Consider the following 19,734-nt stretch of genomic DNA (forward strand, 5'->3'; position numbering starts at 1 on the left):
CATATCGCAACTATAACCTGGACTCCAAGACCGTCAGCCCTTGATTGTCCAAGTCGCAACCGAGGATTGTCGCACAAACACTGCCTATCGTTGAAAGCCACAACTGGGTGGCGGCGAAGCGGTTCAATTGAGGCAATTGCACAAATTACCGCTCTACTGACCACGAATCTTTTTCTGACCATTAAGTGTCTGCCCGTTCGCCTTTAAGGATCTTCCTCTCGTCTCTTTTCATTCTTGCAGCCAGACTTCAAGGTGCACCATACTCCGTATTAACTGGGCAAAATGACCGCCGGACGTCAGACCAATGGCAACCACCCTGGTATGGGGCTCCTCGTTCCTATATCCTGGAAGTTTACTGACTCAAGACCTCTGGCAGCCGCCACAAATGGCAATGGGTATAATTACAGCAGCTCAGATGTCTGGCAAGATGCACCCATTTTGACTGGCAGCACTAAATTCGAGCCCTTACCCGATGTCAAGAACATCATGATCACTGGCGGAGCTGGCTTTATGTGAGACATCCTTAGCTTGTTCTTTGCAAAATGAAGATGGTGTAGCTGACCAAGATTGCAGCGCATGCTGGCTTGTCCGTCATTTGACCCTGACCTATCCGGATGCCTACAACATTGTTTCTTTCGATAAGCTGGACTACTGCGCGTCGTTGAACAATACCCGTATGCTCAACAACAAAAGAAATTTCACGTTCTACCATGGCGACATCACAAAGCCCGAAGAGGTTCTCGACTGTATGGAACGGTACAACATCGATACCATCTTCCATTTCGCAGCCCAGTCTCACGTGGACCTGAGTTTTGGCAACTCGTATGGGTTCACCCATACAAATGTCTATGGAACTCATGTGATGCTCGAGAGTGCCAAGAAAGTAGGCATTAAGCGATTTATTCACATCTCCACAGATGAGGTTTATGGTGAAGTGAATGACGATGATGACGATCTGTTGGAGACGAGCATTCTGGCCCCAACAAACCCTTATGCCGCCAGCAAAGCCGCAGCAGAAATGCTTGTCAACTCTTATATGAAGAGCTTCAAGTTGCCTGTCATCATTGTCAGAAGTAACAACGTATATGGGCCTCATCAGTTCCCAGAGAGTAGGTGGCTTTCCCAGGAATTTCGGAGAAAATGGTTACTAAATCCATGATTAGAAATTATCCCCAAGTTCACTGCTCTGTTGAATCGTGGACAGCCTGTGGTACTTCATGGCGATGGAAGTCCTACGCGAAGATATCTCTTTGCTGGGGATGCGGCAGATGCCTTTGACACTATCCTGCACAAGGGCACGCTGGGTCATGTCTACAACGTCGGATCATACGATGAGATTTCCAACATGGACCTGTGCTCCAAGCTCCTCAAGGAGATGGACATCCCCAATGAGAGCAAGGCGGACTTTGACAAGTGGGTCAAGTATACACACGACAGACCATTCAATGACCACCGGTATGCCGTGGACGGCACCAAGCTCCGCAAGTTGGGTTGGGACCAAAAGACCCCATTTGAGGTGGGTTTGAAAATCACCGTCAGCTGGTATAGGCAGTTTGGAGAGAAATGGTGGGGCGATATCAGTAACGTTCTAAGCCCCTTCCCCGTGGTCAAGCGCGACGGCGATGTCAGCACTGTTGTGCAAGACCCCGATGCCGAGGTCACTGAGCGGCCTCAGTCAGCAAAGAAGAGGAAAGCCAATCCTGTCAACGAAGCGAATGGAACGAACAGAAAGCATGCAGCTGTAGCTGTTTGAATTTGAGCTTGGTGTTGGTGATGTACGATCATGATACTATGTTTGTTTCTTGGGAGTTAAGGGAGTTGATAAAAATTCCCCCAGAGGCGATCTCTGCGGATAGTTATTTTGAGGAACTACTCCGCATATGCGAGACACAGTGAGAAAGCACAATATTCAAGTATTAGGGCATTTCTTTTCGTGGGTAATTCTTTGAAGCAACCAGTAATTCACGGCATATTCTCTGAACATAACGGCCGTAGAACCGGGTTTGAGGGCTCAGTTCGTCGGAACAGACACGCCACGTGCACATTTGGGTATGCAGGCATGCAATGTAACCTTGTCCTAACCTTAATGGGCGACCTCATTCGCACCTCGTTGTTCTCAAGGCTGAGCAAGGTTCGAATCATGGCCAAGTGACCGAGGAATAATGCTAGATCCCCGCCCTAACTCGTAGCTCCAACCATAGACGCAAATTTAAGATATGACTATTTCAGCCACATAATAGGCCAGACACAAATGTTCCACCCCTTTGCTGGTGCATCAATCGTGTCTGTGGTGTCTTGCTGTCACAGGTGTCAATGGTGACACACTCATCTATATTGTCGTCGTCTAGAGTGTCTGACATAACATGGCGCCCATACCCACAAAGACCTTTGGTTAGGTAGGGTGCATTAAGACTTGCTTTTCGTGCTTCATCCACCCAATAGCGGAGGTCCTCCCCAGCAGCCCGGATCCTGGGACTAATCGACCCAGAGGAGGCCGCTTCGGTGAGGGTGCCCGCTGATAGGGCGGGAGAGAAAGCTTGGCTTCAGGTGTAACCGTGCCATCCCAGGCGAATGGGTAGTGGTTGTCAGCTTTGGGGTCTCGAACGAGTCTGTTGGCTCTCGCGAACTCATCTTTTCTAGAGCTTCTTGGGGGTTTCAACTCCGAATTCCGTAAACTCACGCCCATATTTGAGCTCTTGATTGCACACCTTCCTTAACACTCGAACCCCAGAGGCACCTGCGGGGTTGTCTATATTGCCTTGTCTCAGATCCATCCCATGCGACAAGTGTGCGACTTACGCAATTGGGCTCAATGACCTGCTGAGACAAGGACAAACGAGGGAAAGAAGCTTCGTCACACTCGTAGCCCGCAGACTCAAGACATTGCGCGACGCCGGACAACAAGCCACGACCGATGACTACAACTGTACCGATTCACGTGTGTTGACGAACCAACTCACCTAATTACGTGACAATGCGAAGTAGACCAAACTGCGCAAGGATATATGCCAAGTGCGACCCCCTGTGCTGCTGATGAGGCGGAAATGGGAAAGAAGAAGAGACTGAGCCGCTCCACCATAGAGCCAGGACTGCGCGAGGGAGGAACAATCACATACGAGCCGATCATGGAGGACATGCCTGAAGTGGACGACCAGACATCCGTAGACGAGTATTCGAGCGATTACGCAAAAATGGGACACACTGGCCTCCAGGCTCCTCTGAGAGTGAACCAACGCTCGGGACAGACCCTATCCAACGAAGACGCGACGTCTTTATACCCATGTAGTCATTTCATGGGGCCGTCCAGAGACCGTGGGCTTGCCGGATCTTACGACGACGGTGCTACCACTCGGTCGATTGCCCCTCACGATGTAGAGTACATCTGGGAGTATGGAAGGAGGTACTGTGGCTCGTATTACATGCCCAACGATGAACTGGAACAGACCCGTCTCTTTCTGGTACATGAGGTTTACAAGAGCGCGTTCGACGACGAACCTTTTAGCGCGCCGCTGGAGGATCCTCAGATGATACTGGATGTCGGCGCTGGCACAGGAGAATGGGCCATTGATGTAGCTGATCGACATCCCGATTGCGAAGTCACCGGCATTGACATCGCCGATATCTTCCCCAAGTTCGTTGCCCCTAACTTGTTCTGGGAGATCGACAATGCTGAACTCGAGTGGCTACGGCCGCCTGATTCGTACGACTTGGTCCACTTCCGTAACATGTCGGGCGCTTTTCGAGACTGGCCTTTCGTGTACCAGCAAGCCTTCAAAGTCTGTAAACCAGGAGGCTGGATCGAAATATTGGACGACGACGATAGGTGGATGCCTGGCAATTACTTCTCACGCATACCAGGCTTTTCAGAGTCAAAGACAGCCAAGATTGCGCTCGACTGGAAAGATGCTCATATCGAGTCAGGATACTTAATTGGCGTTGGCCATATGGAGCCTCAATTTCTTCGAGATGCTGGCTTTGTCGACGTGAAATCGGTTACCAAAAGGATACCGATAGGCCCCAAAGAATTGTCGACGGGCAAACTTTTCCTGAAGTCGTTGTTGGATAGCATTGAAGCACAAGCTCTCCGGCTTCTCTGCAAGTACAAAGGGTATACGCCAGAAGATGTGCATATTGCAGCAAATGAGTTCAGAAAGGTGTTGAAAGAAATGGCTCTGGATCCAGAGATGTCCGAGGGACTCAACGTTCAGATTAAAGTTCTTACAGGAAGAAAACCGCACGAGTGGGAGCCACAACCCACTGCTAAGGACGACGCAACGGATGTCGACACGCGCGGTAGTACGCCTGACAACAACATATCCTACGTTTCCTTTCTTTCGGGATATGAAGCACAAGACAGGGCTACGTCGAATGAAGCAAATTCAGGCCATGTAACCCCGCGCCAATAAGTTGAAAGTCCAGGCTTTGAACGTGTCAACTGGATGAAGAGCACCATTGGCGCGGATGAAGCACACGCAGTAGAGGACCAAGACAGTCACACCTTTAATGCCGAGGAACTACCTCGACTTGCGACTAACACACGACCCAAAAATATGCACGCAGTATCTGAGAAAACAAAAGCACAGCAGAGCTCGTCAAGGTGACAATACTACTCGCGAAGTTGCAAGTCCGGTATTCTGAGAAGTGTCCGAAGCCATAAATAGGCCCGAGCTGATTATTCAAAGGAGAAAAAGAAAAAGAAAAGAAGACGAAGAAAATATCCCGGTGCGTGTGGAGCACGTTACATATCTCGACAGATTACGCTGCTTGTAACCACGCAAGACGGGAGAGCTCAAAGCCAACTTTCATTGCTGATACCCAAAATATAATGGGAGTTTTTGGTATATTTGTGCGCGTTCTTCTTCTTGGCTCCCCTCCATGTTGTCGCTTGATATTAATAAAATGTTTATCATAACTTGAATTTGATTCAAATATATATTGAGAACTACTGCTTTGCCTCGAGAGATATATGCAGAGCTTATGTTGGATATGATGGTGACTGTTTTATCTATCACTCGGTAAATTCAAGCTGTCCACCTGCACTTTCCATCGTTCCACATCTAGGCGACACATCGTCGTACCTCATCCTTTCCCTCGGTGAGATCACACTTCATTACATTTAGGGAAGAGTTTCTGCTTCTCAGGTCTCTTGCGTAGATACATACAGCTAGCATAAGGCGCAGTACGTCCATTAAATCTCAAGGCCTTGAGCTGCTAACTGCCAAATAGCTGAATGTCACAGAGTGATGATAAACTGAAGACAGCTTATTGAGAAAGGGTCTGTTATGAGAAATAAGAGTTGGTAAGCTTTTGCGCTCTTGTAGACTCGCTGACTGTGCCTGTATTCTGTAAACATTAAAGGCTGGCTTCTGACTAACAAGAACGGCATCACAATACCAAAGAACGGATGGTTGACTCGTTTTACTTTAATTTTAATAAACAAGTAAAACTTAAGAATTAAAAAAAGAGTGATCTGATGGTATTGGACATGTAAAATTCCCTATAATTACCGTACTTGCGAATGTAGTTGGATCCAGATAAATAGTACCTATGACCCTCTATGGACCATCCAAAGGGCGCGGTCGCGGGAGTATAGTGCGTAATAAGGGATACACTAGATCTTCGACTCGAGACGGACGATAATACCCTTCGATATGGCTTCCTGGTGGATTCCGTACCGCCCAGTACGTAGACTCCAGTGCAAATTCCCAGTGCAGTTGTATCTGCAAGCGTCGATGTATAATCTCAGGGAGTCGGCGATGTCGTCCGTACGCCACCTCTCCAGCAGCCTCTCCGCGACCATGTCAAACTCTGCCACGTTAGCTGCGATGAGGTCGATGGCCGTCTGGGCCGATCTTTCCAGATCTCCGTATTGGTAGAAGAGCAATGGCAACAGGCTATCCACTGTTTGTTGTGCCTAATTCGGCCATCCTGTCAGCTATGTGGGTCACCGTTCTGCTTTGTGTGAGTTGGTATGCACTTACCACCTCCTTCTTCAAGGAGAGCAGATCGTTGACACTGGATTAAACAAATGAGTTGTCGACAGTCAGCGACCATGGCGACGGAAATGACTTCGTTTCAACAGTGTACTCACGCCCAGATAATGGTATTGGTCGCATCCCATAGCCTCCGCATGCTAGGGCTCGTGAGTATATGCGCCGGTATAGTGACTCCTATGGAAAATCTGTACGCTTGTGAGCTGTTCGCTGTCCCTCAAATTACGACACACGCCCAGGGGAGAGCGCACTCGTTGAAAAAGGTCGTGACATTGCAGGCACTTGTTCCCATGCGGCACGATACATATTCATCCAATGTGGGCAGATCGACCCTCAGACGTCGTCTCTGTTCCAGCTCTGAAGTCTTCATGAAGAACTCGAGCTCGCTGAAAAGAAGCTTGCGGTGTCCTGAAGGCTTTGGGGATTAGTGAACAGTCCTCACCAAGGCGAGCCAAGCACAGCGAGGGAAACATACCGAGCGAATACGTTTCGCAGGCGGCGTCGCCGATCACCTTGAAGAAGGCGATGATCCTGCTGCGTGGTGTTTTTACCTTTGGCTCGCAGAGCCCGAGGTACTGCCTCATAAACTCGGTCGTCTCGTCGCGGAACTCCTGAGCCCCCTTCAAGTCTCTTGCCATAGTACCAACTTCGGCATCAATCTCTGGGAGTTGTCAGTAGCGAATATCGGAGCAAGCTCAAAGTCGTGATTACTTGCCATCGTCCCATACAAAAAGCTTGGCCTAGATTAGCCTCTACCTCTCCTATTAGATCTTAGACTTCTCACCCAGACAACAAGACAGGCCAGGATATGAGCTCTCCCCAATGGCGCGTCCGGCCACCACGAAGTTGCGAAGAGCGCAAAATCGGCCTTGTTCAGCTTGAAAAGTTTCTCAGAAGAGGTCGTGAGACTGGTCATTTATTTTCAGTCATTACATCAAAGTAGTCTAGTTGGCAACATATACCTCATCAATATCTCGGGTATCAGGCCACGCAACTCATCAAGACAAGGGCTAACGGTCTGGGGCCAGTTTGAAAATAACGCGGAGAGGTCTGCAATGCGGAACTCTCGCCCATCCAGGGCTTCAAGTATACCTTCTCGCGCAGAAAGTTGCTCCATTCTTGTGTGCGACGGCAGGGCCTGACGAGAAGCAAGCCGGCTGGTTGTGCGGTTCTCCTTTCTCCTTTTCTTCTTGTGGTGAGACTTCGTCAGGCATCTTTGTCTTCAGCTGGTACCCCCACGGGATCGATGGTAGAGGAAGACGACACAATACCCTTTGTATAGATGCTGCGCCGGAAGACCACAAAGACTTGGCATGAGGTCGTCCATTGGCCGGGAGAATATAGCGCTTATGGTCTTTTACCGGCCACAAACTACCGATTTGTTCATCTCTGGATGTAGGCTCTGCATAGTGATATCACTTGGGGTCCCATTGGTTGCTGCTGCACGCGCTACGCCCTTTTGGGTGATGAAGTCCGTCTTTCTGGGCATCTATACCTGCAGTGTCCATTCTAGCCCCAAGGTATATCTAATATGCAGACGGTAGGGTACATATAAGTCTTTAGATCTCCACGATCGGCACGTCACGGCACGTCTAGTAAGGATCCATAAACACGGAAGAGTAAGCCGTGCAGCTCATAGTGCGCAAAGTACCCAGACGTTGAGAGCCCGTCCACGTTCCCAAAAAATTGTCAAAGTTCCGTCTCCCCTCCCCTCATAGGATTCATAGGTTCTTTCATCTTGTGCAATTTGGGTCAAGTCATTTCACGCCCCACAGGCAACAATGAGGACATCGCTTATGTCTTTGTCCTGAAGCTGAGGAGGTCGTTTAAATAGTATCACGCCTGTCGTCAAGTGATGATCCGCAGAAATGACAAAGCTACTTCCTACTAGCTGGCCCGGTCAGGTTTGCAATATTTGGGGCTGTTCCGCATCATCATTACTCACCTACCTGATCTCAGTCAGTCTCTTGTATACCATAGCTCTGGGTCTTTACCGCCTAACCCTCCATCCCCTTGCCAGGTTCCCTGGACCCAAAATTACCGCATTCACAGGATGGTACGAGTTTTACGTCGACGTGATCCTACGCCACCTCAGCAGTGCCAGCGCCAGCAACGCCCTGGGGGAGGCGGCAATCATAACGACGTTTAGTCTGGAGATCCAGCGCATGCATGCCTGCTATGGGCCCATCGTGCGTATCAACCCCCATGAGCTGCACGTAAGCGACCCGGAGTTCTTTCCCATGCTGTACGCCGGAGGCTCTGCACAGCGCGACAAGTACGCTCCCACTGCCTACGTGCAAGGCGTACCCCGGGCCATGTTTGGCACGCTGGGACACGACATGCACCGCCGCCGGCGCGGCGCCGTGGCCAATTATTTCTCGCGCCAAGCCATCATCGGGAAGTTGGACCTGGTGCAGCGCAAGGCCGAGCTTTTCTGCGAAGTCTTTGAGAAGGCCAGGCGCGACGGCGTGCCCATCAATGTCCGGGTGCCCGTGCTGGCGTACTCGACGGATCTGGTCTGCGCCATTGTATTGCCCGAGTTCGGTGAGATGAATCTTCTCATCAACTGGGACCGTGCTGTGGATTGGCGGCGGAATATTGTACAATTGCTGTATATGACGCCTGTAGTTAGGCAGCTCTACTGGCTAATGCCCCATGTATTGAAGTTGCCTCTCCATCTTGTCCAAGTGATCTCGCCGGGACTTGGCCGAGTGCTGAGTATCCACAAGGTAAGGCACCCATGATTGACTGCTCTCCCACTCTTACGCCTTTCGTTTGTGGGCAGACTAACGTAAACCCGCACGCATACAGGACATGCAGGCCCAGAGCAGGTCTGAGACTCGCCGTTATGAGAAAGAGAAAGACGCCTCTAGTAGAGACTCAAAGAACCTTTACTTCACGATACTTTCGTCAGATCTGACGGCACTGGATAAAACCTCCGACCGGATGGCCGAGGAATCTTTCGCACTTCTCACAGGGGGTGGGGACACGGTAGGCCGTACGATGACTACTGCGATATACCACCTGCTCGCCAACCCGCCACATCTTAAGCGGCTGAGGCAAGAGCTTGAGACCGTGATGCCTCGTCCCAACTCAGAGGTGGGACTCGCGGAACTCGAGCAGCTCCAATGGTTTGTAAGTAAACGCTTACAATCTGTAGTCGAAGCAAAAGACATGTTCTGAACTGACTATAAGTGCTTGTCACATAAAGACGGCCGTGCTCAAGGAATCCTTGCGGATCGCAGCCCTCATCACATCTAGGGCACCATTAATAGCACCGACAGAATGGCTGCGGTACAAGGACTGGGCCATACCCCCAAATGTAAGCGAAGATCACATAATCACCTACCTACTCGACCTTGGGCAGCTGAATTAAGACTCCCCGCCAGACACCTGTGAGCATGACACTTGCAGAGCTTATGATGGACGCCGCGACGTTTCCGAGTCCGGCAAGCTTCGACCCGACACGTTGGCTTCCATCAAACCCAAACCTTGCCGAAAACAACCGTCATTTCGTGCCATTTCATCGAGGCCACAGAAACTGCATCGGAATGAAGTAAGTGTCTCACTGTGGAGCAGAAAACCCCTGGACTGACAGTTCTCTTGCCAAGTCTTGCTTGGGCAGAGATGTACATAGGCCTGGCGAAGGTATTCCGGCGGTTCGACCTCGAGCTCTACGACGTGATTCGGGAGAGGGACGTCGACCACGCTGTAGATTGTTTTCTCAGTGAACCCAGGAATGATTCCAAAGGAGTGAGAGTCCATGTATTCCCACGCAAGCATTGATTGGGACATTGAGATGCATTCTCAGTACACAGCTACGACCGATGCCTATTGGTTCTCGTCATTGGTAACTGTTGTATGTCTAACAAGTAGAATATAGCCCGCAAGGTACCCTGCAAGCCTGATCCGTAGCATTCTCCATCGGCCGAGATGATCATAGTGTAGGCCCGCATATAGCAACATCGAAAGAGAAGACGGGAATTGAAGAATTAGTGAGCCGCGCATGGGTTGTATTGACAATCCGAACCTGCATAGCATCAGTCTGGAGAATGGATAATAAAATCAATTCTCTCGGAGCTGGGTTGTATCACTTGTTTGGTCTTGGGCTAGGAAGTGCAGAATAAGATGGTTTCTGAACCATGAGTCAAACCATGCCATAAAGCCGACTGGGAACAAGGGACATTACGTGGCTCGGGAACAATAGACGTCACTGGGAGTTTGACAAGACTCTTCACAATATCGTAAAATTACCACGGGTTGAAGTAAATCATATAGCTACAAAAGTGCTTGCCTACTTAGTATAGTAAGTTACGTCATGTCATTCAACCCGGCCCTCAATACGTGCATAACCCCGGCTAGACATTCCGCTGCTACCCCGTACCCCAACATTCACTCAGCACGTCTGCAGCCCAAGGTAACAACAGCTCCAACAGCTCGGAAAGCTACTGCGCCTCAGCTGCTGCTTGGTCGTCACACATTTCCACGGCGACGAAAACCATATTATAAATCGACTGCCGACATGCACAGCTGAAGGAGTAAAGGGATGGCTCTAGACGGGACTAACGGCTTCCCTGCCGCCACGAATGGTGTTGCCGGCCTCTCGCTCGACGACGGGGCTGGTGGATTGCCCATCTTCGATGTCGACCCCGTCCAGCTGCAGTTCAGCATCGCGGCTGACTTTGTGGCCGCCCAGGTCGCCAACAATGTCCTGGTTCTCGCCCTCTCCAACGGCCGTATCCTGCGCATCGACCTCAACCGCCCTGAGGACATCGACGACATCGACCTGCCCAAGCGCCCGTCCGAGGTCGGTGTCATCCGCCGCATGTTCCTCGATCCCACCGCCTCGCATCTGATCATCGCCACCAGCCTGGGCGAGAACTACTATCTGCACTCGCAGAGTCGGCAGCCGCGGCCGCTGGGACGTCTGCGTGGTGTTACCATTGAGAGCGTGGCTTGGAACCCAAGTCTCCCCACCGCATCCACGAGGGAGATGTTGATCGGCGCCAGCGACGGCAACATATACGAGACATTCATCGAGAGCACCAACGAGTTCTACAGAAAAGAGGAGAAGTACCTCAAGGTCCTGCAGAAGCTCCCCGACGGGCCCGTCACAGGCTTATGGGTGGACAATGTGGGCGGCAAAACCGACATTAGGAGGGTGGTCATAAGCACACAGAATAGACTGTTTCATCTCGTCGGCAAGGTCGGGCGTCATCACCACGATGGAAGCGGCTCGATATATACCAAGCTGTTCGACGCAGAACAACCTACAATCCACGAACTATCCAGAGGCTCGGGGACGGCACCCTCGAGTCTGGCTGTCACGCCTGACACTCCTACTACGAATGCCTACGATGAGGTAGCGCAGGAAAGGGCTTTCGCTTGGCTTTCCTCGCTTGGTGTCTATCATGGCAAGTTGCTGACGACGCCCGCAACCGCGGAACTGGGGTCGAAAGTCTACGGCGAATCAAAGCTGCTGCCCAGATCTCAGCTGGTCTCATCTGACACCTCAGGTCGAAAGAAAGCGTCGGGAGAAGTCATTGAGGCAGCCATATTAACTCAGTGGCATATCATAAGTTTAGTCGGTAGGCGCGTAGTCGCTGCCAACCGCTTAACTGGCTCGATCATATATGACCAAGTCGTCCTCGACGCAGATCAGAAAGCACTAGGCCTCTACGTGGACCAGCAGAAAAACACATTCTGGCTATTCACAGCCACGAACATCTTTGAGATTGTTGTCAGAGAAGAGGATAGGGACATCTGGCGGATAATGCTCGAGAGACAGCAGTTCGACCAGGCCCTGCATTATGCACACACCCCCGCACAGAAAGACGCCATTGCCATGGCTTCCGGGGACTATTTAGCGGCCAAAGGCCAGTTTATAGAGGCCGCCGGCGTTTATGGAAAGAGCAGCAAACCCTTCGAAGAGGTCGCCCTTGCATTCATCGACAACAATCAGAATGATGCATTGCGGAAGTATCTCCTCACGAAGCTCATGAGCTACAAAAAGGCACAGACTATGCAGAGAACCATGATCGCTACTTGGCTGGTGGAAATATTCATGGCAAAGCTCAACTCTCTCGAGGACACCATCAAAACCGAAGCTGAGCTGGTGGAAAACCTTAACACGGATCAGTCAAAAGAGCAACTGAGCACGATTCGAGAAGAGTTTCAGAGCTTTGTGAACAAGCACAAGTCGGACCTCGACAGCAAAACAATATACGACGTCATCAGCAGCCACGCCAGAGAAGAAGAGCTTCTGTTCTTCGCAAATGCCGTCAATGATTATAACTTTGTCCTCTCTTACTGGGTGCAAAGAGAGCGGTGGATCGAGGCTTTGAATGTCCTCAAGAAGCAGACGGACCCCGAGGTTTTCTACAAGTATAGTAGTGTTTTAATGACACATGTCGGCCACGAACTGGTCGAAATCATGATGAGGCATCCCAACCTAAAGCCGCGCAACATCATACCTGCATTACTGGATTATGACCGCTACTTTTCCGGTCCATTGGTGCAAAACCAAGCTGTTCGATATCTGCAATATGTTATCAACCAACTCAACTCATCGGACGCCGCAGTTCACAACACTCTAGTGTCCATATATGCATCGCATCCGAATAAAGATGAATCAGGCTTTCTCAGCTATCTCGAGTCTCAAGGTGATGAGCCTCGATTCGATCCCGACTTTGCCCTGCGGCTCTGCATACAGCATAAGCGTACGTTAGCTTGTGTGCACATCTATACGAATATGGGACAATACGTTCAGGCTGTCGACTTGGCTCTTTCACACAACGAAATAGAGTATGCGTCTATCATTGCAGACAGGCCAATGGACAACCCGGCGCTTCGCAAAAAGCTTTGGTTAGCGGTAGCGAAGAAGGTTATCTCGCAATCTAACGGCATCAAAACAGCGATCGACTTCCTCAAGAGGTGCGATCTGCTGAAAATAGAAGACTTGATCCCGTTCTTCCCGGATTTTGTTGTCATAGACGACTTCAAAGACGAGATTTGTAATGCATTAGAAGATTATAGCCGCAACATTGACGGTCTTAAGCAAGAGATGGATGAGAGCTCACAAACAGCGGCAAACATTAAGATCGATATCGCAGCCCTAGATCACCGATACGCAATTGTGGAGCCTGGCGAGAAATGTTATGTTTGTGCTCTCCCTTTGTTGAGCAGGCAGTTCTTCGTCTTCCCTTGCCAGCACGCCTTTCACTCTGACTGTCTCGGAAAGGAGGTCCTGAAACAGGCTGGTGTCGGCAGAAGCAAAAGAATAAAGGAATGCCAGGTCCAGATTAGCAAAGGGCTTGTCAGTGGCTCGAAGAAGGATGCCATGGTTGCTGAGTTGGATGCACTTGTTGCGTCAGCATGGTAAGTCGTTCCGACTAATCTCCCTTGCTAGAGACGTCCGTTTTCAGTATTAACTCTGCGTTCAGTATTCTTTGTAGCGAATATGCTATCAAGCGCATCGATGAGCCTTTCATCGCGGTGGACGACGATAAAAATGAATGGGCATTATAGGCATATACCGAAGCTCCCGCTCCCCATTGATTGGGCGGCCCCGCGAAACTTTTAATACATTTTGGGATATTGGAGTCGGTGTATATCTTGAGGGACACTGTGGATAACACATGCATCACGCAAGCATAGGAAGTTTTGATACCCAGAAGATATTCAGTCAGTGATCATGAAGTCACAGACCCATAATCACATGAATTCTACCGTTCACCTCCTACCCAAGTGTTCCATGTATTCCGTGCTATACGACCAGCTTCACACTTAGATATCTTGTAACTGTCAAGGCAAATTCGTATTATACCAGGAAAAACTCGTTGGCAATCAGCTCCGTGGCCTGTAAACTTGGGTCTCCACGATCGACCTCATTTGTTTCACAACACGACTAGTAGACGGGTCCCAAACTCTAAGACTTCTGCCAGACTTTAAGCCAAAGCATGAACAAACTTGACAACGGCTCTGTCTTGAATAATAATTTCCACGTGCTGGCAAGTCGAAAACGCCCCTGGGGCTGGCTTTACATGATCGGTTCTCGCATGTACAATTACGCAACAAGGTTGCGCGGCCGATGTGGGGACATCTATTCTCGAAGCGCCAAGACTGCGTGGCCTCTGGATCCATGATGATGGGACTGTGCATGGACCTTCGACCAGGTTCGCAACCCGACTCTCATCCGATCGCCATCAGCCGGTATCGATGAAACTGCCTCGTACTCGAGAAGGTAGCATGACACTGACTTTGACTCAGCTAAAGTAAAATAATGTTGACACCTGTAAGATGAGAGAGAGTGTGGCGCACAGGCCAGAGAGGGACAATTAAAAAAATAAAAATACAAGTCTTAGACATCAATGGCGCTAAGGGTACGTACGACTTGGTAAAGGCCCATGGTGCACCAACAGGAAGCTAGTCGAAATTGTTCGCTTTGTGTCTGAGACCCTGGAGTAGAACGTAGCTGATCCTCTGCGAGGGTTGTTGTACGGGGTCTCGCTCGCTTTAGATATGACTATCGCCGGATGAACCGACATACACGGCGTGCAGGGAGGGAGCTGAGGGGTGGATTCCTGGGCTTCGATCATTTCGTTCTTCCTCGCATTGGTCCCTCTCTCACCATGCTTGTTTTCTTGAATCTCTTGCCAGCTTCCGCGTGTAAAGCGTTATTCCTTTGTGCGCCTGACATCCCCCGTTGTTCATGATTCGTCTGTGTTGAGCACTTAGAACTTTTGATTTGGACGCTTCTTGCGTGTCTCTGTCCCTCCTAGAGTTTGTAGTGTTACACTTGTCTTCATATACCCTGACTCTTTTTTGCTCCTTTTCTTATAGAAGGATGTATCCTCCACCATCTTCATCGTCACCTACGTCCCCGAGTTTTCCTGGATCGTCCCTGGGTATCAGTAAGCCGGCGGTTATCAAGGCCTTCACATTGCTCATATTCTTCTGGCTGTTAGCTGGTTTCTCTCGTTTCCATGTAAGTTGTCCGTCTGTTGTCAAGCAGTGCCCCTCTCCGTATAATCCGCGCTATATGATTCTTGGCAACGACTTACACACCAACCCCACCAGCGCAACGATGATGGAGACACGGTAACAATAGTACCACAAGACAACCAGGAGACAATAGACGTCAGCATCCCAGTGGACAGTGATATAGGCTCGCCCAGTTTCAAAGATGGCAGCAATAGTAATAGTGACACCAATAACAACATCCCGTCCACGCCAACATCACTACTGGCGTCCCCGAAGCCAACAAAGCAAGTAATCACCACCCCCACCACTACGACGTTACCCGGAGTGAAGAAACACACGGACCGCGTGGCAGTCATCATCGAGAACCGGCCCCTCGAGAACCTGATCCCCGTGATGCTTCACTTTCACAGCGTGCTCGGGCCCGAGTGGCCCATCATCTTCTACACCGTGCCGGCGACGGCGGCCAACCTCAGCGTGTCGGCGCCGTTCCGCCGGGCCGTGGACGAGGGCCGCATCGAGGTCCGGTTCCTGCCTTCGACGGCGTCCTTGAGCAGCCACCGGGCGGTGTCGCTGTTCCTGACGGACGCGTGGATCTGGGAGGACCTGGCGCCGTACGAGAAGGTGCTCATGTTCCAGGACGACAGCATCGTCTGCTCGGCGTCGCCGCAGCGCGTCGACGACTTCCTGCGCTGGGACCTGATCGGGGCGCCCATCGACCGGGCCTACGGGCAGGGCTACAACGGGGGCCTCAGCCTGCGCAGCCGCGCCCTCGTCCTGGAGATCCTGGGCCGGCACAGCTGGGCTGCCGACAGCGAGGTCCCCGGCGCCCCTGCCAACATGAAGTTCGAGGACCAGTGGCTGTACACGCGCATGCAGGAGCTGCCGGCGCGGGCGGACGGGACGCCCGGGGCGAACCTGCCCGGCGAGGAGGTCGCGAGGAGGTTCGCCGTCGAGACGGTCTGGTCCGAGGAGATGCCGCTTGGGTTCCACCAGCCCATGAGGTGGCAGAAGGGCAATATGGCCAAGATAATGAAGTACTGTCCCGAGGTCGGCATGATCGGTGGCGCGGCTTTCTTTTGAAGGTGGAGGCGGGGAAGCCTTTTCCTTCTTCCTTTTTCCTCTCCTTCTCCTTCTTGTTTTTGTCACAGGAGTAACCGGGAAATGGCATCAAACAACATTGGCGCTTAGGGTTATACCATGGGGTAGATTGGGATTCTGGGCACTTTCTTTCCTTTTCTTTTTCGAGGATGTTCGAGGACGAGATATGACATTGCAGAAACAGTGTTGCTGGACATAAGCCCCAACGAATTGCAACTTCAAGCAATCCGCAGGGCTGCCAGCGCAAAGACCTCGTGATTTGCCCACTTGTGTAAAACTCTTATGAGGATGAAAGATCCAGACCACTGTCATAGGCTATAGAAAAATCACTGGCCAAACAAGATCCCGATCACAAGAGAGCAGCAGCGCTAAGCGAGCATGTAGGGACGCATTTGGTAATGGAGGATAGGCACAGGCCTATGGAGTACTTGAGAATTTGCTCAAATGCGCGGAATTAGAATTGTTGTACTTCACACCGGCCGCTGAGTTTTCAGCCTACTGTTTCTTCTTCCTGTTTGGAGCAAATGTCCCCCAAAAAAACACGTTGAGATAATTCGCTACTCAGTCGCGAACGCTCCAGCGGTGCTGGAGATCAAGTAAGGAAAAGCAGACATTATCAAATGCGCCAAACAATACAAAGCCTTAGACTGCTCACGGTTGCCGAGCATAGCCCGGCGATTTGCATGCTTCACGATATATCGGCGGATGTAGAAATTAACCTGTTCACCCCACACATGACATATGCAGCAATACAAGCTCCTGCTGTTGTATTTTGAGCATACGAGCCACTTGAGGCTAATGCGAGGTACGTAGGTACTTGAAAACGAATGCTTGTGTTTTGCTATCTGAACAGCGTTCATGATGTGTACAACTCAAGGCAAAGCAAGCAGTTCAATCCCGTGGCATAAATATAGCCATGAGTATTGGAAGTGTTGCGTTGATCTGGTTGCATCGCGTAAATCTTGCGCATAAACGAATGCGCCCTCGGATTCCTTTGAGGCAGAGACGATAACCAAGGCTTCCTTCCTGCTGCGAAACGACGTCATTGCTGATAGTGGCTTGAGGACAGGTACTCCCCCGGCGGAGCTTTCAATTATGCATGAAGGACAACATGCCCCAGGAGGTAGCAGGTGCACCGTGCAAGAGATAAATATAGGTTTAACATCTTGTTATGAGCATCAGCTGCGGGTCTGTGAGTCTCGAGGTTCTGGAGCCGATCTCCCGCGGTTATAGGGGTGATGGATGCTAAACCATTAGCCCGACAGGGAGGGCGGATACCATACGAGCACGAACTACTGTGTCCGCTTATCGGGCGGGCAATGCTGGCTACATTCTTGTATCGGTGGTGAGCAAAGCAAGTTCAAGGCATGCAAAGAACACGAAGAATCGGGAGGAGATTCGCATATTGGGCATGTGCGAGCGCTTTGGTGATAAGGCTCTTGCACTGGCGGTGGTTTATCAATGCCAGTGAAAAGCAGCTAAACCGAAGCATGCAATGGCTGGCCACAGGCATAGGCTCGCATATCGCGTCATGTGCAGCTGCGTTTCAGATTTCTGCTTGCCCCTGGTTCAGATGTCGCCAGATCCTTTGATTGGCTAGGCATCGTTCCGAAGCAAGGCCAACAGAGGCAGGGATTTGCAGCCCTGCAACATCATCCCGTCTAGTTGCAGTCGCCGGCTATATCGTTCAGAGCATTTGAAGGCATCTTATCTTCTTGTACTAGAAGTCGAACAACTCGGTTGGACCCGAGAGATTCGAGCTGACCGGCGATCACCCAACTTCAGCTGAAAATGTCCGCAACGACGGACTTGTGCAGGGTGCTTGCTTCGCCAGCCTTCTCACATCGAGGCATTAATGGAATAGCTATCTTGGGGATTCTCTCTTGAGTAGCCTGCATGAAAGAGAACACGGGTCTCTTAGGCGGAGAAATTGCGGCCTCGGGATTGCTGTCGATCACCAGCTCTCTTAGATATTGAAATGAGCTTTGTAGTGGTTTGACCGTTCTGTGCTAAGAATGAGAGCGCACAAACTCGGCGTTTCAACGGCCGTCCTTGGATTTTGATTCAATCTGCCTGCTTCACGGTCGACCCCGACCAGAACAAGGCCAATGCGATAGAAACGCAATCAACTTGGTCGTATCACAGCTTCGGCATATACTTCGCAGGTCGACCAGGTACGAGGACAGCGAGGTTGCGTCCAAAAAGTATCTTACGTTCTGCATTCGTTCGAGAACGTTTTGCACTGCCGGATCCAAATTAGCGTACCCCAGGTATTGCGACTTCAAAACGACCCCGAAAGAGTAAAGTACAACGTCAAGTGTGCCACATCATATATGTGAAGCTGTATCGTCTTAAGATCCACAGCAAGGTCAATGCTGTCTAGACGTGACATGTCAAAAATAGCATCTCCTTTTTCATCCCAGGACGAGTCGTGATTGGGACAGTCTCAAGGTGTCGTTCAAGCATTGGGAAGCACCGTACAAGTGGCATGCTTGGTGAATTTATACGAAGTTGAAACTTCACATGTGCGTGGCCAACCAGCCAGACAAAGAGATTTCCTTGAGCGGCCTATAAAATAAACTAGGCTATGAATGTGGGCAAAAACCCGTAATGGAAACCCACTTCCATGGGCTGCCGTTGTTCGGAAAGCTATTGGTGGGAAAGTCACATTGTGCAGACGCTGCAAGAATATTTGCCAATCATCGAGTGGTTCGTACCACTGTAGTTTCGGGTGATGACAGACGCCATCATTTCGAGACGGCAAGACTGTGGGCATACTGGCGGTCCGCATTAGTTGGGCATGCATGTATTGTACGTTGTCTTAGATCTGAGGATCTGTGGGGAAAAGGCCGCTGAGGTTCGTAAGATTCTCAAGCTGTTTCCTTGCGGCGACAGCGATAGAAGCCATGGTTGGAAGAAGCATCAGACTTTGACGTGTTCTTTTATGCGTTATCAGAACCCAGTGCTTTGGATTGATTTGAGGTTTCGAAAGCACTGGGCAGTTCGTGGTAGATGCTAATAAGAAGGGGGAGGGGGGGAGGAACTGGCAGGATGACGATGTGCCCAGAGTGACTAAAAGGCGGTACTTTGTAGTAGTGAGATTCTGGAGTCTGGCCATGGTCTGGCCGCCTTAAAAGTTCCGGCAAGGAACAAAAGAAATGTCTACCCAGTGTCACACATATTGAGGCAGATGACCTAAAGCACACGAGCAAGTGTCCTCGGGAATTCCTGAATAAGACCAGAGTATTTATGATGGCTAATAATATGAGAAGAAGAATCAAATAGAAGAGACTTGCCTACGGTAGCACGACTGCTGTCAGATTGAACAGCTCTGGCTCTGTATGTAATATGGAGGCTCGGGAGTGGTAAAGCAAGACGATGGACTACCAGGGTGAGGTTGCGAAGGAAAGAAAGGAAGCTATTGGTTGGTTGGTGCAGCTTGTACAGATGGGATCCATTGGAGTCGATGTGCAGCAGCCCCTAAATTGAATCTGTTGTTTCATCTTTTCCCAAACCGCCGCTATTCTCTTCTAGAGTGCCAATGCTTCCAACGCCTCACTTGTATTGCAGTACATCGGTTTTAGGCCGTGAGTGGCCCGTAGTGCAAGTCTTTCGCCTCCTGGATCGAGTGCGACAGGCGTTAAAGAACCCCACCACGCTG

General features: G+C 50.6%; 6 protein-coding genes across 6 annotated transcripts; 5 read left to right on the plus strand and 1 right to left on the minus strand.

Annotated features, from left to right (window-relative positions):
• On the plus strand, window positions 1–1,835 carry BKA67DRAFT_267706 (dTDP-D-glucose 4,6-dehydratase). The gene is made up of 4 exons (XM_046095857.1): window positions 1–319; window positions 377–512; window positions 574–1,109; window positions 1,164–1,835. The coding sequence occupies exons 1-4, from the start codon at window positions 283–285 to the stop codon at window positions 1,751–1,753; spliced, it is 1,299 nt and encodes a 432-aa protein (XP_045958277.1). The 5' UTR covers window positions 1–282; the 3' UTR covers window positions 1,754–1,835.
• Window positions 1,836–3,341: 1,506 nt separating this feature from the next.
• Window positions 3,342–4,235, plus strand: BKA67DRAFT_491570 (S-adenosyl-L-methionine-dependent methyltransferase; the record flags this gene model as incomplete). The annotated part of the gene is made up of 1 exon (XM_046096987.1): window positions 3,342–4,235. A coding segment is annotated over one exon (894 nt), but the record flags the coding sequence as incomplete, so codon positions are not given.
• A 1,376-nt stretch (window positions 4,236–5,611) lies between these two features.
• On the minus strand, window positions 5,612–7,110 carry BKA67DRAFT_658343 (isoprenoid synthase domain-containing protein; the record flags this gene model as incomplete). The annotated part of the gene is made up of 7 exons (XM_046107264.1): window positions 5,612–5,914; window positions 5,982–6,015; window positions 6,092–6,181; window positions 6,245–6,401; window positions 6,469–6,654; window positions 6,750–6,901; window positions 6,956–7,110. 7 exons carry the CDS (start codon window positions 7,108–7,110, stop codon window positions 5,612–5,614), a joined length of 1,077 nt encoding a protein of 358 aa, XP_045958279.1.
• Window positions 7,111–7,861: 751 nt separating this feature from the next.
• Window positions 7,862–9,779, plus strand: BKA67DRAFT_518028 (cytochrome P450; the record flags this gene model as incomplete). The annotated part of the gene is made up of 5 exons (XM_046097975.1): window positions 7,862–8,722; window positions 8,805–9,128; window positions 9,205–9,315; window positions 9,383–9,549; window positions 9,605–9,779. 5 exons carry the CDS (start codon window positions 7,862–7,864, stop codon window positions 9,777–9,779), a joined length of 1,638 nt encoding a protein of 545 aa, XP_045958280.1.
• A 636-nt stretch (window positions 9,780–10,415) lies between these two features.
• On the plus strand, window positions 10,416–13,724 carry BKA67DRAFT_563949 (Pep3/Vps18/deep orange family-domain-containing protein). The gene is made up of 2 exons (XM_046102687.1): window positions 10,416–13,370; window positions 13,436–13,724. Exons 1-2 carry the CDS (start codon window positions 10,540–10,542, stop codon window positions 13,518–13,520), a joined length of 2,916 nt encoding a protein of 971 aa, XP_045958281.1. The 5' UTR covers window positions 10,416–10,539; the 3' UTR covers window positions 13,521–13,724.
• Window positions 13,725–14,714: 990 nt separating this feature from the next.
• Window positions 14,715–16,099, plus strand: BKA67DRAFT_267830 (uncharacterized protein). The gene is made up of 2 exons (XM_046095858.1): window positions 14,715–14,979; window positions 15,072–16,099. The coding sequence occupies exons 1-2, from the start codon at window positions 14,839–14,841 to the stop codon at window positions 16,053–16,055; spliced, it is 1,125 nt and encodes a 374-aa protein (XP_045958282.1). The 5' UTR covers window positions 14,715–14,838; the 3' UTR covers window positions 16,056–16,099.
• Window positions 16,100–19,734: the final 3,635 nt, after the last annotated feature.

This window comes from Truncatella angustata, assembly GCF_020726525.1.
Source record: "Truncatella angustata strain MPI-SDFR-AT-0073 chromosome Unknown BKA67scaffold_4, whole genome shotgun sequence".
Taxonomy (NCBI): domain Eukaryota; kingdom Fungi; phylum Ascomycota; class Sordariomycetes; order Amphisphaeriales; family Sporocadaceae; genus Truncatella; species Truncatella angustata.

Coding starts and splice junctions, on each gene's coding strand:
- BKA67DRAFT_267830 (XM_046095858.1), top strand. CDS start 14,839: ATGTATCCTCCACCATCTTCATCGTCACCTACGTCCCCGAGTTTTCCT. Junction 14,980..15,071: donor CTGGTTTCTCTCGTTTCCAT/GTAAGTTGTCCG, acceptor CAACCCCACCAG/CGCAACGATGATGGAGACAC.
- BKA67DRAFT_563949 (XM_046102687.1), top strand. CDS start 10,540: ATGGCTCTAGACGGGACTAACGGCTTCCCTGCCGCCACGAATGGTGTT. Junction 13,371..13,435: donor GCACTTGTTGCGTCAGCATG/GTAAGTCGTTCC, acceptor CTCTGCGTTCAG/TATTCTTTGTAGCGAATATG.
- BKA67DRAFT_267706 (XM_046095857.1), top strand. CDS start 283: ATGACCGCCGGACGTCAGACCAATGGCAACCACCCTG. Junction 513..573: donor ACTGGCGGAGCTGGCTTTAT/GTGAGACATCCT, acceptor CCAAGATTGCAG/CGCATGCTGGCTTGTCCGTC. Junction 1,110..1,163: donor GCCTCATCAGTTCCCAGAGA/GTAGGTGGCTTT, acceptor ATCCATGATTAG/AAATTATCCCCAAGTTCACT.